The sequence below is a fragment of the Canis lupus genome, chromosome 9, assembly GCF_048164855.1.
Source record: "Canis lupus baileyi chromosome 9, mCanLup2.hap1, whole genome shotgun sequence".
Classification (NCBI taxonomy): Eukaryota; Metazoa; Chordata; class Mammalia; order Carnivora; family Canidae; genus Canis; species Canis lupus.
The window spans coordinates 1,501,861-1,518,600 of record NC_132846.1 but is presented as its reverse complement, the minus strand read 5'-3'; the positions used below and the strand labels follow the sequence as shown (position 1 = coordinate 1,518,600).

The 16,740-nt window shown below is 48.6% G+C and overlaps 1 protein-coding gene and 1 pseudogene across 1 annotated transcript; one reads left to right on the top strand and one right to left on the bottom strand.

Annotated features, from left to right (window-relative positions):
* Positions 1 to 396: 396 nt before the first annotated feature.
* On the bottom strand, positions 397 to 1,115 carry LOC140639597 (translocon-associated protein subunit gamma pseudogene; annotated as a pseudogene).
* On the top strand, positions 1,048 to 15,635 carry LOC140640631 (transmembrane protein 229A-like). The gene is made up of 3 exons (XM_072840228.1): positions 1,048 to 1,113; positions 9,883 to 10,362; positions 13,046 to 15,635. The coding sequence occupies exons 1-3, from the start codon at positions 1,048 to 1,050 to the stop codon at positions 14,216 to 14,218; spliced, it is 1,719 nt and encodes a 572-aa protein (XP_072696329.1). The 3' UTR covers positions 14,219 to 15,635.
* The last annotated feature ends 1,105 nt before the right edge of the window (positions 15,636 to 16,740 follow it).

Sequence of the window (16,740 nt, the reverse complement as noted above, 5' to 3'; positions counted from 1 at the left end):
ATTAAAAATTAAAACTACCAATGAAATACTTTTCATCTCTCAAACTGGCAAGCTTCAAAAAGTGTAATAAAGCATTATTTGCAAGACTGTGTGAAATAGACCCTTTCATAATTGCTGGCAGGAGTGAAAATTGATCCAATTTCTTAGGAGAACAATTTGGCAATATCTATCAAAATTACAAAGGTATACATCCCCTCACCCAAAAGCTTTGCTCCTACATCCTTAAGTCATCTACTCCCACATCTTGAAATGACTTGTGTTCAAGGCCTTTATATTGTAGCATTTTAAAAACCCGAGTATAGCTGACAGACATTGTCACATTAGTTTCAAGTGTACAACATAGTGATTAAAAATGTCATTTTTATGCTATGTTCACCACAAGTACAGCTATTTTTTTTCCTTTCAATTCATTTAATTTCAACAATCTGTCAAAAAAGAGCCAATAGACAAATACTGAATTAAATTTGGTTGGGTTTTTCAAACCCTCCAACTGCAGACTATAAAAACATCTTGTGTGTCTCTCATTCTGACCACCCTGTTACTTTTCCATATACCACAGGCCACCCATAGATACAAAGCCAGGGGCCAAAGCCGGTACAGTCTACTTGGAGCCAGTAGACAGAAGGGGATGAGGCCTGATGAAGCACTTATGGACAAAATATAGTTCACCGTTGGGTTGAAGTTCTTCAATATAAAGAAGAAGGCAACAATGACCAAGACCAGGAATTGGGTGACCAGGAATAGAAGATGGAAAATGTTGTAGCTTCATAATCAGCAACTTCATTCTTCTTCCACAAAATTCTTTCATCTTTTTCCTTTCGAGACATCTTTCTGTTATCAGCTTCAGAGAGTTTTCGAGTCACTTCTTTGGAAACAGCATCCTCCCTCTTCTGTGCTACTTTGTGTTTGAGAACAAATTTCACGTTTTTGTATGCGAAAGCCACCAGGTAAGTGCTTACGAGGGTCATCACACTGTAGAGCATGGCCGACTGAATGAGATCCATATGCCAAATTTGCCAATACAGCCAGATGGGGATGGCTGACACGATGAAGGCGTTCCCGAAGAAGAGCGTGGAGGACTTGGCCGACAGGTTGCCACACAAGGCTATTGCAGTATCATGGACTATATTCCTTATGCTGTGCCTTTTATTCCTCTGACTTATTCATTCCCTAACTGCAAACCTGTATCTCCCACTCCCTGCACCTCGCTCCCACCTCCTCTCTGTCAACCATCAGTTTGTTCTTTGTATTTATCGTCCCGATTCTGCATTTTTTTGTTTGTTTATTCTTTTTTTGTAGTTTTCTTTTGGATTCCACGTGTGAGTGAAACCATGGTATTTGTCTTTATCAGTCTACCTTATTTCACTCAGCATAATACCTGCTAGGTCCATCCTTCTTGTCTCTGAAGGCATGATCTTATCCTTTTTATGGCTGCATAATATTCCTCTGTGTGTGTGTCTGTGTGTGTGTGTGTGTGTGTGTGTGTGATATCTTCCTTCTTTCTTATCTTTTGATAAGTGTCCTATTGATGGACACTTAGGTTGCTTCCATATCTTGACTATTGTAAATAATGCTGCAGGAAACATAGCGATGCATATATATCTTTTCAAATTAGTGTTTACATTTCCTTTGGGGTAAATATCTAACAGTGGAATTATTGGATCGTATCATATTTCCATCTTAATTTTTTGAGGAAGCTCTGTACTATTTTCCACAGTGGCTGTCCCACTTTATATTCCCACCAACAGTATACAAGTGTTCCTTTTTATCCACATCCTTATCAACACTTGTTTTCTTGTCTTTTTAATTTTAGCCATTCTGATACATGTAAGGTGATATCTCATTATGGTCTTTTTTTTCATTATGGTTTTGATTTGCATTTCCCAGATGAATGATGTTGAACAACTTTTCATGCAGTCTGTTGGCCATGTATGTTTGTATATATTGTAACATTTTTACCATGATGAAAGATTTTAAACTATTTAAATCCTCACTGGTAAGGGCCTGGTTTGATCAATAGTGAATCACTCAATCAATGCACTACTTAGTTGTTTCAAATAAAAATTGAAGATTAATTCTTTATGCATAGATCTGGAATGATTTATGTGCAGAGTTAATAGGTGAAACAAGTAAGGTACAGAATAAAATGTATAGTATATTAGCGTCAGCATAAAAAATGGTAGAGGAGACTTCTATTCACTAGTATATGCATAGAATATCTCTGCATAGACAGCCAACTAACTAATACTAACCTAATGATATTGCCCCAAAAGGAAAATGGGTGGGTGGAGGACAAATGTCAGAGGGAAATTTTCTCTGCATAACTTTCTGTATCTTATAAATATTGACCATAGGAAAATAGTAGTTCTTTTTTATCTAAGAATAGTTCACATACAATGTGAATTGTTTTTAAATTAAATAAAAGCTAGATTAAAAAATCATCTAGGCTTGGGCTCCGCCTCTCCAAGAGTTATTTTAACCTATTTTGAAATACAATTTACTATTTTGGAATTTCCCTAGCAATAAATGGTACTTCTTGCCTATCACACATTATTTCAGGGAACCAATGAGAAAACAAGCATGAGAGCACTTTGTAGACTATAAAGTAGTATGCATGGGATCCCTGGGTGGCGCAGCGGTTTAGCACCTGCCTTTGGCCCAGGTAGCAATCTTGGAGACCCGGTATCAAATCCCACATCGGGCTCCTGGTGCATGGAGCCTGCTTCTCCCTCTGCCTGTGTCTCTGCCTCTCTCTCTCTCTCTCTCTCTGTGACTATCATAAATAAATAAAAATTAAAAAAAAATAAAGTAGTATGCAAAGGCAAAAAAAAAATGTGTATATATAACAGTATTGACTGAGCCTAGATCCTTACTATAAAATAAATACTGAATATTCTAATAGTTTTGTTGAAACTCAGTTTAAGAATACAAATTCTAACCCATTTCTTTGCAAAGTGTTTATTCTGGCTCCAAACAATGATTTTTTTAGCCTTAAACACAAAAAAGAACTCACCTCATGTCATGTAATATTAAAAAAATAGTCATGTGTAACTCAAACAATAACACATTAATGTACTAGGAAAGGGAACACCTGGGTGGCTCAGTCCAGTAAGAGTCTGCCTTCAGCTCTGGTCATGATCCTAGGGTCCTGAGATGGAGCCCTACATTGGGATCTCTGCTGAGCAGGGAGCCTGCTTCTCCCTCTACCTTCTCCCTCTGCACCCCCTTCCTGTTCATACTCTCTCTCTCTCTGAAGTAAATAAATAGTTTTTTAAATGTTCTAGGAAATTGACCTCAAAAAATCCTACTGTGAGGATTTGCTTACCAGGAAGAGAACTTTTAAAGAATAAACAATTACCCCAAACATGAGAATGTATGTATATAAATGCAAATTATCATATATCTAATTTACCCCAGAAAGAGATAAATGCCCCATGTACATTCTAGAATGAGAATGCCATGTATGATTCATTTTCTTGCCAACTTCTGTTGACTGATGATATCTTCTTGTATCATTCTGTTGAATGAGATTCCAAGGCAAACTCTGGACTTAATGGGAAAACATGCAGCAATAATTATGTCTGCCATGTATGTGAGAGTAAGGAACAGTTGGAAGGCCAGACACAGTCACAACTGCTCTCTACATTCGCATATGTTTCCCCTTTCTTCTTCCCTTCTGCCCTTCAGCACCATAATTTTCTACAAAAAGATTGCTAGGAAAGAGGTTCAGAATAGGATTTAGGCAGACTGGTAGTAAGAAAGAAAGAAGTGTTCTCCTCCCTAGACTTCCTTAGCAAGAGGAAAGGATGAAGAGATGGAAGAAAAACTTGTTTGGAGCTCAGTTAGTTTTTCGCTCTGGTTATTATCACGACTAGTTCATATCAATACTACTAGATTTCATTTATATACAATGTAATCAATGAAGGTCAAGAATGTCCAAACAGTAGCTCATTTAAATCAACATTAGAATCCACAGAAGTTGAATGATCTCCTTTTTGTGTATGTCTCCTTTTTTTTTGTTTTGAGATTTTTATTTATATGAAAGAGAAAGAGAGAGAGAGCCAAAGCCTTAAAATGTATATAAGTTTGATTCTCTATTTAAACTTTAAGGGTATGTGGTCTAGGTAAATAAACATGGCTACATGAAGAAGATAATTAAGGAAATGCTTGTCGCATAAAAGTTTATAGCAGCAAAACTTTTGAAACAACCTAACCAGCTAAAAATTGGGGATTGGCTAAACAAACTATGGGATATCTCTACAAAGGAATCTATTGTCGTCATACCCATGATGTAGCAGATTATCAAATGAAAAGATGCTCCCTAATCACCAATAAGTGACAAGAGCAATTATAAATTATAAAAGGAATGCATAATATAATCTTCTTTTTGGTGATACTAGAATATTGTTGAAAGCCTACATACCAAAATATTAACAGTGGTTATCTATGGGTGGTGGTATCACGGGGGATGTGTACTTCTTTTACTTTCTACATATATTTATTTCCAAATCATTCAATAGACAAGCATATCTTTTGTAGTAAGCTATACTTGAAACTTCAAGAGGAGTAGACTTTGTTATATTCATTTTTTATGTCCAAGATATAGCACAAAATATTGCACATAAGTGTTCCATAACTGTGTGTTGAAGAAAAATATATTTAAACATATATTTATATTTAGTTATTATAAATAAAATTCATATAGGATATAAATATAAGAAATATATATTCTCTAAAGCAAGAGTTGTGGCAGTCGTAATCTCAGAGGAAAGCAATATGTCACCAACACGACCATTCACAGAAGAAACAGTCACACAGGTCAGGCCAAATAACTACAGTTAAAGGAAGAAAACCACTAAGTAATCACCAGGTGGCAGGAAATAGAACCAGCAACTTAGCTAAAGAAGCCAATGAATATAGTGAGTTCTAGAAACTGCATCCTCCACAGAGGGCCTAAGAAATCCAGGCTCTTGGCCAACAGGACTGACTCAGGCCTCCTTCATTTCCTTCTGGAATTCAAGTGAAAATAACTCCTCTCTTCTGAGCCCTGATCAGTAAGCTTGTTTCACACAGCTAGGGTGGGTGCTTAGAACCCTCCAGTGGGCTGGAGACATTTTGTAAGATAGGGAGTGTAGTCTGGAAGAAGGAATTTTTAGATTTTAAATGAGAAACAACTCTGCCATTACCAGCGTGTGAGTTTTGCCAAGTTGCATTTTCGTTTTACTTGTTAAGTATGAATTAGAAAAATAGCTGTTTGTCACAAGATTGAGGACAAAATGGATAATGACTGAAAAAAAATTAAGAAGTACCATAACTAGGTGTTAAACTATAAAATATATTACCTTTACTACCCTAGAAAGAGAGAAATGCCCCATATACATTCTAGAATGAGAATGCCATGTATGATTCATACGGAAGATGCTGAAATATAATATGTACTTAGGTTTTGGAGACCAGATACAAGTGGACTTGGGTGGCAGCCCGGGTGGCTCAGCGGTTTAGTGCCGCCTTCCGCCTGGGGTGTGATCCTGGGGACCTGGGATCGAGTCCCACGTCAGGCTCCCTGCGTGGAGCATGCTTCTCCCTCTCCCTGAGTCTCTGTCTCTGTCTCTCTCTCTGTGTCTCTCATGAATAAGTAAAATCTTCAAAAAAATGAGTGGACTTGGGTAACTAGATGAACACATGCAAATCTATCGGTTAAGTCTCTGCACGGAAGCATTCCTAAGTTTTTAGGTTATGACAGCCACAAATAGATGTGTTAACTGGAATAGCAGGATGTGATTTTGCTGAACTTCGATATCTAGAGACATGTCCCAACAGCGCACAGGAATACATTTGCATTCCATACTTATTTTCCTGTTATCTGAGCTCTATCTTCTATTCCACACCAAACAGCGAGCCCTTCCAGACAGCCCCATTTGTACAAATAAAGAGCCATTACTAATTTGTCATGAAACGCAGAAGGGGGAAAGTGTGGCACAATAAATAAGTGTACTGAACAGTAACAACAAAAGGATGTGAAAGATTGCATAGGTTAATGATTAAAATGATAGCCAAAGGGATGGAGTAGCTGCGGAGGGGTTAGGGATTCTTAAAGGAAAGCCCATTAGAACTATAAACAGAATAATCTTTTTTATTAAATCTGCAACTTCAACTCATTCAAGGTGGCTTTAATACAAGAACATAAGAGACAACACAGTGTGTGGCAAATGAGCTGTGATGTCAAGTGGAAATGACTTCATTGTTGGCATTGGACTTATTAGCTAAGACCTTGAGCAAGTAACTTTTCTGAGCCCCAGTTTCAATATCTGTTCAAAAAAATAAGAGAACAGTTGTAGGAATTACTGATAATCTATGTGAAGTGCCCAGCTGACATGTAGGTGCGCTCTTAAGTAGTATCCATGGACAGTGATGACCTCTCTCACCCATAAACCTCAACCAATGTACCCAAGTAGTTTTATTCAAAATAAACTCCTTCCTCTGAAGACATAATGGAATTAACTAGGGAGGGGAAATCCTCTCCTTGCGCACTGAAGGTGAGTCACTGGCAGGCAGGCAGAAATTACACAAAGGGAGTGTTTCTGATTTGAATATTGCTCAAAGTGAAAATTTTAAGCAAGATTTTCCAAAATAGTTTGGTGCTCTTTTGGTTTTTCTTTAAGTGTTGTGAATTTAAAGAATTTATTCAAAATCTGTTCCTTAGGGCGCCTCGGTGGCTCAGTCAGTTAAGTGTCTGCCTCTGGCTCAGGGACCCTGGGATGGAGCTCCACATCAGGCTCCCTGCTCCATGAGGACCCTGCTTCTCTCTCTCCTGCTACCCACCACCTCCACCCCTGCTTGTGCTCTCACTCTCTTTTTTTTTTTTATCTCTGTCAAATAAATAAATAAAATTTTTAAAAAAGAAAAAAGAAAAAGAAGAGTATAGGTAAAGTAAATGAAACTGTAGACGTATGCAGACAAATATTTTACACGGCTGTTTTTATGGAACTGTCAATCAATCTCTCTCTCCCTTCCCCTGCCCTCCACACACACTAAGGATGAGCATCATTTTAGCTAAACTCAATGTCAGCCTTGCTTCTTTGTTACCTTTACCTGTCCTTACTCAAAGTATTCTCCTCAGATTCCAAACTGGTCCTCACTATTCGATTGTGTGAACCCAAGATCAGACATCTCTAAAGCTTATTGTCTGCGTGGCCATGACATTATTGTTTGGCTGTCTTCATTAACATGACTTCTATTGTCTTCATCAACACAACTTTTTTATTCTAGGAAGCTCTGGAGCAAAATGTTTATTGATTCACAATGCTTTTTGAAACACTCACCTCAAGACACTCATCTTATGTCCACCAATCCAAAACTAGTTTATCATAATCATTAGCTAATTCTAATCAAGCCCTTGTATTGAAAGACCCATTTTAGACTCAAACCCAAAAACCACTTAAATAGTCCAACGTTGTCCTTCCTGCTCCAAGATGCTATTAAAACTTTGTCAAGGAAGAAAGCTTACTTACCATGGTAAGCAACAAACTCAGTTTTGCCTTAGCAACAGGCTATTTTGGTAGTATTTTTTAGGGAGCTAGCATTCAGCAATTGCAAGCCTTGGAGCGGGTGTTCTTAGTTTGATGATTATAGTATATAGGAGGGGGGTGTATGGGTATAATTTGACCTATAATAAGAAAGGTTTTTATATCTAGTGTTAATGTGGCTGCTGCCTTTTACTGTTTTCTTCTGTCGTTACATTCATACTTTACCCTAGTGAAATTCCCTTAAGCTTTCTTCTAAATGCTGTACTCTCCCCTCACTTTCCTTTGTTCTTCTGGTGTGCAATGAAAGGTCTCAGGCATTCCGCACATCTAAAAGACTACAACCATGACCCCATATTCACTAGACAACAACTCACTGAAGATTATCATAATCCTCCAGAGGACCCTTCTCCTAATTAGCAGATCTCTCCCTGGTCACACTAGCTACACAGCTCAACCTGGCCAGCCCAGAATGGTTACATCTCTACAGGTGGTTACTGAGACAGCTTCACAGCTTCTGAGGACAAAGAAGAGTGTCTTTTCCATGGAAGAACAATGCTTCAAAACATCCTTTGAATGGCTACTTTCTAACCTAGGGAGTCTCAACTCACGTTATTTTATTGCAGATTCCCGTTTCCTATTTTTAAATTCCCCTCACCCTTATGCCCACCAACTCCCAGCAAGTTGCTGCTTTAACAGGTGGATCTTTGCAACCTAATGTTTGTAGTAGTCAAGACCAACACAGAAATGCTTTTAAGCATTTTATGATCATGGGGATTCTGATGCAACCATTGTAAATTATAAAATCATCATGGATCAGCAAAGCCGTGCTGCAGTTTTCCATTTGGAAACCCAGCAATGAAGTGTTTAAAACAAAAGAACAATGTGAAGATAAGGCAGAAACAAAGATTGGTATCGTTGGTGGGCTAGCTTTTCAGAATGGTAGAAGATAGTCACTTTTTTTAAAATGAGGCAATGAGTGTAAATAATTAATAATAGCAAGTTATATAATGAATAGTTTCCTTGCCCTTCGTTTCATGCCTTTTTAAAAACCTTTCCTTTTATCCTTTTGGTCTACTTTTTAAAAAAGTTAGTGTTTCATACATTTTGAAGTGGCATAAGTAAGGCGAGGCCACAACAAAAATATAAAAAGAAATATAGAATAACAGGTAATAGCTGCTTTTTCTGCTATGGACTTATAACTGTTAATTTCTATTTTGCATTACTTCTCCCGGAATAAATGAGAAACAGATTCAAAAAAAGGACCTAGAACATTGAGATTTTTAGTAATCTAACCCACTCCCCACTTAGCAGAGCAATACATTGACAACAGTGGTGAGACACAAGCTTTTTATTATATATTCCCTAATTTTAAAAAATTGGCGTGTTTAGAACATGCATGTACTATACATGCATAAATTTTATACATGTCTTATTATACCAATACAATTCATAAGACATGTATGGTACACAAAATTGAAATTTTGTTAAGTGTGGAGGCTAAAAATACAGAAATAGAAGATACCAATTTTTGTGTTTAATCCAAAAGATTTTCCTACATTCCCTGAGATGAACTAGTCTGAACTATCAAATTAGACCTTTCAAGGTTTTCCTTGCATCTTTAAGAAAGTTTATAATAGGGCAGCTCCGGTGGCTCAGCAGTTTAGTGCCGCCTTCAGCCCAGGGCCTGATCCTGGAGACCTGGGATCGAGTCCCACGTCAGGCTCCCTGCATGGAGCCTGCTTCTCCCTCTGCCTGTGTCTCTGCCCCTCTGTCTGTCTCTCATGAATAAATAAAATCTTTAAAAAAAAAAAGCGCAGCCCCCAACACACCAAAGTTCTAGATTCTCTCATTCTACCTTAAATAGATTAATTAATTAATTAAAAAATCTCACTCTCAGTCTTCATCTCTGGGATGAACTAGTTCTGCAAGGAGAAAAAGCAGCACTGGGGTGTAAGAGGCAGAGACACAGACAGAGGAGAAGCAGGCTCCATGCAGGGAGCCCGACGCAGGACTCGATCCCGGGACCCCAAGATCATGCCCTGGGCTGAAGGCAGGCGCCAAACCGCTGAGCCACCCAGGGATCCCTCAAGGGTGCTATTCCTGACAAGAGCCTCCGCGGCAGCCAGAGCAACGTCCAACCGAACTGGCCTCAGATCATTTCATAATTCGGGGGTGGGAGGTGGGGGGTGGGGAGCTTTGAATCTCTGTCTTGGCCCCTAGCAGACTAACCTAGGAAAACAGGCTTGTCGGGGAGAGAGAGTGAAAAAGTGAACCAGGGGACATTTCGGATGCTGGGGTGCGGCACGGAGTCTCGTGTTTATTCTTCGTGCCTGGGACACGGCCGGCTTTGAATCAGAACATTAAATACACAGCACCGCAGCCTGGGCCCGGCCCGGCCTCTGGCGTGTGGCGCGAGGCCCTCCGCCTCGCCAGCGGGCCCGGCCCTGGTTCCGCGCTCCCGGGAGTGCCGGGCCCCCGCGCAGCCGGCGCAGCTCGGGTCACCCCTGGTGGGGGTTTCTCCGCTCCTGCCTCCCCCGCCGACGCCGTCCCAGGAGGAGGGCGGAGAGGCGCGGCCGGGCTTCCTCGCCGGGACCCCGCGGGCCTCTGCGCGGAGGGCGGAGCGGGAGGGGGGCCCGGCGAAGGCGGGAGAGGGCGAGCCGGAGGGGAGCACGGGGAGGCCGGGAAGGGCGTCACTGCTCGCTTTCCGCTTCAGGAGCGGGCGGCAGAGGCGGCGGGGCGGAGCGGCGGCGGCGACGGGGTTCGCAGCGGTCCTCGCCTCCACTCCTCCGTGGGCCGCGCGGAGGGAGCGCGGGCGCTGCCGGCTGCACCCACCCGGGCCGGAGGGCAGGGCGCGGGGGGTGGGGCGCTGCGCTGGGGGGCTCCGCGAGCTGGGCGGCCGCGCGTCTCCCGGACACTAGGGCTCCGGCTGCACCCACCCGGGCGGGAGGGCAGGGCGCGGGGGGGGGGCGCGGGGGGGCTCCGCGGGCTGGGCGGCCGCGCGTCTCCCGGACACTAGGGCTCCGGCTGCACCCACCCGGGCCGGAGGGCAGGGCGCGGGGGGGGGGCGCGGGGGGGCTCCGCGGGCTGGGCGGCCGCGCGTCTCCCGGACACTAGGGCTCCGGCTGCACCCACCCGGGCCGGAGGGCAGGGCGCGGGGGGGGGGCGCGGGGGGGCTCCGCGGGCTGGGCGGCCGCGCGTCTCCCGGACACTTGGGTTCCGGCTGCACCCACCCGGGCCGGAGGGCAGGGCGCGGGGGGCGGGCGCTGCGCGGGGGGCTCCGCGGGCTGGGCGGCCGCGCGTCTCCCGGACACTAGGGCTCCGGCTGCACCCACCCGGGCCGGAGGGCAGGGCGCGGGGGGGGTGCTGCGCGGGGGGCTCCGCGGGCTGGGCGGCCGCGCGTCTCCCGGACACTAGGGCTCCGGCTGCACCCACCCAGGCCGGAGGGCAGGGCGCGGGGGGGGGGCGCGGGGGGGCTCCGCGGGCTGGGCGGCCTCGCGTCTCCCGGACACTAGGGCTCCGGCTGCACCCACCCGGGCCGGAGGGCAGGGCGCGGGGGGGGGGGCGCGGGGGGGCTCCGCGGGCTGGGCGGCCGCGCGTCTCCCGGACACTAGGGCTCCGGCTGCACCCACCCGGGCCGGAGGGCAGGGCGCGGGGGGGGGGCGCGGGGGGGCTCCGCGGGCTGGGCGGCCGCGCGTCTCCCGGACACTAGGGCTCCGGCTGCACCCACCCGGGCCGGAGGGCAGGGCGCGGGGTGGGGGGGGGCGCGGGGGGGCTCCGCGGGCTGGGCGGCCGCGCGTCTCCCGGACACTTGGGTTCCGGCTGCACCCACCCGGGCCGGAGGGCAGGGCGCGGGGGGCGGGCGCTGCGCGGGGGGCTCCGCGGGCTGGGCGGCCGCGCGTCTCCCGGACACTAGGGCTCCGGCTGCACCCACCCGGGCCGGAGGGCAGGGCGCGGGGGGGTGCGCGGGGGGGCTCCGCGGGCTGGGCGGCCGCGCGTCTCCAGGACACTAGGGCTCCGGCTGCACCCACCCGGGCCGGAGGGCAGGGCGCGGGGGGGGGGCGCGGGGGGGCTCCGCGGGCTGGGCGGCCGCGCGTCTCCAGGACACTAGGGCTCCGGCTGCACCCACCCGGGCCGGAGGGCAGGGCGCGGGGGGGGGGCGCGGGGGGGCTCCGCGGGCTGGGCTGCCGCGCGTCTCCCGGACACTAGGGCTCCGGCTGCACCCACCCGGGCCGGAGGGCAGGGCGCGGGGTGGGGGGGGGGCGCGGGGGGGCTCCGCGGGCTGGGCGGCCGCGCGTCTCCCGGACACTTGGGTTCCGGCTGCACCCACCCGGGCCGGAGGGCAGGGCGCGGGGGGCGGGCGCTGCGCGGGGGGCTCCGCGGGCTGGGCGGCCGCGCGTCTCCCGGACACTTGGGCTCCGGCTGCACCCACCCGGGCCGGAGGGCGGGGCGCGGGGGGTGGCTGCTCTGGGGTGCTCCGCGGGCTGGGCTGCCGCGCGTCTCCCGGACACTAGGGCTCCGGCTGCACCCACCCGGGCCGGAGGGCAGGGCGCGGGGGGGGGGCGCGGGGGGGCTCCGCGGGCTGGGCGGCCGCGCGTCTCCCGGACACTAGGGCTCCGGCTGCACCCACCCGGGCCGGAGGGCAGGGCGCGGGGTGGGGGGGGGCGCGGGGGGGCTCCGCGGGCTGGGCGGCCGCGCGTCTCCCGGACACTAGGGCTCAGGCTGCACCCACCCGGGCCGGAGGGCAGGGCGCGGGGGGCGGGCGCTGCGCGGGGGGCTCCGCGGGCTGGGCGGCCGCGCGTCTCCCGGACACTAGGGCTCCGGCTGCACCCACCCGGGCCGGAGGGCAGGGCGCGGGGGGGTGCGCGGGGGGGCTCCGCGGGCTGGGCGGCCGCGCGTCTCCAGGACACTAGGGCTCCGGCTGCACCCACCCGGGCCGGAGGGCAGGGCGCGGGGGGGGGGCGCGGGGGGGCTCCGCGGGCTGGGCGGCCGCGCGTCTCCAGGACACTAGGGCTCCGGCTGCACCCACCCGGGCCGGAGGGCAGGGCGCGGGGGGGGGGGCGCGGGGGGGCTCCGCGGGCTGGGCGGCCGCGCGTCTCCCGGACACTAGGGCTCCGGCTGCACCCACCCAGGCCGGAGGGCAGGGCGCGGGGGGGGGGTGCTGCGCGGGGGGGCTCCGCGGGCTGGGCGGCCGCGCGTCTCCCGGACACTAGGGCTCCGGCTGCACCCACCCGGGCCGGAGGGCAGGGCGCGGGGGGGGGGGGTGCTGCGCGGGGGGGCTCCGCGGGCTGGGCGGCCGCGCGTCTCCCGGACACTTGGGCTCCGGCTGCACCCACCCGGGCCGGAGGGCGGGGCGCGGGGGGGGGCTGCGCTGGGGTGCTCCGCGGGCTGGGCTGCCGCGCGTCTCCCGGACACTAGGGCTCCGGCTGCACCCACCCGGGCCGGAGGGCAGGGCGCGGGGGCGGGGGGCGCTGCGCGGGGGGCTCCGCGGGCTGGGCGGCCGCGCGTCTCCCGGACTCTAGGGCTCCGGCTGCCATCGGGCCGCGGCCGGGACGGAGCTCCCTGCGCTCCCCCGGGGGCCTCGGCGGCGCGGCCCCGCAGCTCCACGCACGCGGCGATGCGGGCGCGGAGGGGCGGGCGGGCGGGGGCGCGAGGCTGCCGCCAGCCGCCCGGAGCCGCTGTCCACTGCTGAAGCGCCGGCCGCCGGCGCCGCGCTGCCCGCCTGGAGCGACTCTGCTAGTACGGGACGCACGGGATGCCCGGGACGCCTCGCTCGCAGCCCGGACCTCCGCAGGCTGGGGTTCTCCTCGCCCGCCGCCGCCTGCTGCACTCGCTCACCCGCTTCGCCCCGGAGAAGGTCTGCCTGCCGGCCGCGCTGCCCCAGCGCCTCCGTCTTCAGTTCTCCGGCCTCCCCGTCGGCCCGCGTGGCGCTGCAGACCCCGGCGGCCAGGCGCTGCGGCTCGGCCTGCGCGGCGGACCGGGCGCGGCGGTGCGGGGCCGCTGCGCTGGGGCTGCGGGACTGCAGGACGTGCTGGCGCTCTCCCGCGGCCCAGTGCTCCCGAAGCGCTTCCTGCGCCTGCGGCACCGGGGCCGCCCGAGCAGCGGCCCCAGCCTTGGCCGCGCGCGCCCCCGCCGCTCCGGGCGCAGGTGGCCGGCGACGACCGCCGAGGCACCGGGGGCGTCGGGGAGCCCCGCTCGGGGGCTGCCGGACCCGCTCCGCTTTCTCTTCTTCGGAACGCACGGCTTTTGGGATGAGATCCTCTTCACTTTCTTGGGCAGGCAGACGGGCCGACCAGCGGCCACACGTCGCTCTGGTCCTCCTTTCTGTAGGGCAGCTGCAGCTTCGTGGTGGAGAAACTCTACTTCCACCTGCACTGGAGCCGCGGCTGGAGCACCTGGAAGCGGTGCCCGTCTACGTGACCTTCCTCTACGCGTGGGAGCTGTGCCGGGGCCTGGGCCTCCGCTCGTGCGGCGCTTGCTCCGGGGACTATTCTCACTACCCACTCAATTTCATGGGCCTCATCACCCTGATGTATTTACCTGGTTGGATATTCCTTAGTGTGTACCAGGACCTACTTGGTGTTGTGCCGGGTTCAGTACATACCAACTATCTAAAAGAAAAAAAAAAAGTCATTCGAGTCCCGCGAACCAATTCGATTTATTTTTACACGTTTAAAACGGAGTGGTTTTTTTAGCCTTTTATTTTTATACGGTTTCCTAAGCTCTTCTAATATGTTTTATTCGACTTTTCGGTTTTTCTGACACTTTGGAACCTATGCATAATACAACATTTTGAAATTTTACTCGAAACATAACTCAAAGTACTTGTCAATATTTAAAATCCCTTACAAGCCCAAACAGCAAAACCATGATACCTTAACATCAGAAGCTGTAGTATATTCACTTATTTGGGCATGGGTGGGTGATAACTACTAGGTTTTTGTTGTTGTTGTTGTTGTTGTTGTTGTTGTTTAAGAATGAAGTTATTCAAATCAGAAATTAATGATCTACAAGATTTGGTGAAATTTTCTAATTCAGTGATTTTTTTTACTTTCTTTTTAATCCAATTTCATTTTAATTCCCTGCCCTATTTACCAATCACTGCTGAAACTCAGTGTCTTTTATTCCTAGAATGACAGTTAATAACTCTTAAAGTGCCTCCCTCTAGCGCAAGTGGAAAGAAACTGACAAATGTGGAAACACATCCTATGGATCGATTTTTAAATAAATCTTTTCTAGCAACTCAGACAGGTGACACTGTGTTAAGATATTTGACCTTCATCCTGGAGATGATTGTTTTTCCAATGTGGATTAGCCTTAAACGCCAAGTGTGTTGACATTGATCAGATGCTGTGTTATCTATAGCTGTAAACTTTTGTTGTAAAATGTTCACCTTATATGCCCAAAGGCCAAGCAAAATTTTATCACCCACAATAGTATTCTAACCCTAAGGACTCTTTCTACAGGGAGCTTCAAGAACAGAAACAGTTCCTTGGAATAAAATGAACCTGAATGTTCATTATCCTCGCATTAGACCTAATGGCTTACCGTGAATACAGATAGGCGTTTTCAGAGTATTTCTGCCACGGCTCACTTGTAATCGTCTTTCTTTTTCCTTCTGGACCCACAGAGTTCTTGGGCCAAACCTGATGTGCTAATGTGCAGTATAAATCAATGATAGCTTTTTGGTGACTCATTATTGTCTGGAAGCTCCAAAGTTAAATGAGATGATAAAAACAGCTTTAAGAAATCATGTCTAATCAATAATAATGTACTTTAAGGTTGTTTGTTGTTTTATTATATTTAGAAAAGATGTAGAATTGAGTATAGCTCAGCCAAGGATGACTAACACTTTCTCAGTTTTCGTTATGAAAATTATGAGGAAAACTTACAGTTTGTACAAATGAATTGTTTCCGCTTCAAATTATTAGCTTGTCTATGCTATGAAAGGGGACTTCTTTCTGGTTTCAAAAAATATTTGCTATGGCAGTAAAAACAAATATGTATTTAGATGATTGTTGGGAATAATTTTGAGAATGTTATTTTAATTCACTATCTGAGGTTGTGAGCTAAATTATAAATAATGCAATATAATCAACCCCACCTGTGGAATGGATCGTGTCAAACTGATTATTTTAGCTAGTCAAAGCTGAGTAGCAAACCAAATGTTTGCAGAAAGTTAAAGTGTCACTTTATGAAACTTGGTCATAGGTAAAGGATTTCTGAAAACACTGGCCAGAGAAAAGTAGAAGTATAGACACTAAAGTTAGTCAGATGCTAAGCAAATATTTGTAATATGAATGTGACCCATTGCACAGGAATCTGAGTTAGGTGTGGCACCACACCACACATTCTTGTGAATGCTTAACCAAATCCTTGACTTCTAGGATACTTGCTAAATGTACATGTTTGCACTTACATCCTTCATATAGGGCTCCTCATCCCTGCTTACCTGCTTACCAGCGTTCCTAGGTTCAGAAATCTGTCAGGAAGTAGGAAAGCCTGCTACTTTTTGTTTGTTTGTTTTTGCTTTTAATGTTAATCCTATTTTAAAGAAAAGACCAAGTTTTCCATCCATTCAGTTCATTCAAGAAATAATTACTGTGCACCCATTATTTGCAAGGCATTTGCCTAAATTCTGCAGATACAGCAATGACCCAACACAAACAAAATCTGTCCTTATGAAGCTCAGGTATTAGTGTTTTGGTTTATAGGAAGTTATACTTAACTCGGAAAGCTACTGTTTTAGTACTAGGCAACGAGAGGCAGTTGCTAGGAGGGTCCTCATCAGGCTGGATATTCATCAGAATAAACATCAATCCATCATCCCTAAAACAAAAGTCCATTAACAGCCCCTCTTCTAGTTCTACAAAGACTTCATCCGTATGTATTCCGGAAGTGATTATCCTGTCTATGAACTCGCACCTTGCTCTAAGACTTCTTGTTATGTGTTTACTCAATTTCTTAATTGACATTTTGCTATAACTGAAACTTGAAAGAAAAAACATGGCAAGAATCATCAGATCAATCAATTTTGTTAACTCATTAGCAGTTCAGACATAGAAGTGACAAGCCAATATAATAGTTAATATTTAAGGAACACCACCTGCCAAAAATGAGCCTCTATTACATACATAAAATCTGAAGTGAATATATGTATATATCCACGTATATGTTTTATTTTTTTTTTAATTTTTTTTTTTATTTATGATAGTCA

What these genes read in the sequence shown, in the direction of transcription:
- LOC140640631 (XM_072840228.1), top strand. Translation starts at nt 1,048, where the DNA reads ATGAAGGCGTTCCCGAAGAAGAGCGTGGAGGACTTGGCCGACAGGTTG. An exon ending in TGCCACACAAGGCTATTGCA is followed by an intron (nt 1,114 to 9,882) that starts GTATCATGGACT and finishes GCTTTGAATCAG; the next exon opens with AACATTAAATACACAGCACC. An exon ending in TGCCGGCTGCACCCACCCGG is followed by an intron (nt 10,363 to 13,045) that starts GCCGGAGGGCAG and finishes CCCGGACTCTAG; the next exon opens with GGCTCCGGCTGCCATCGGGC.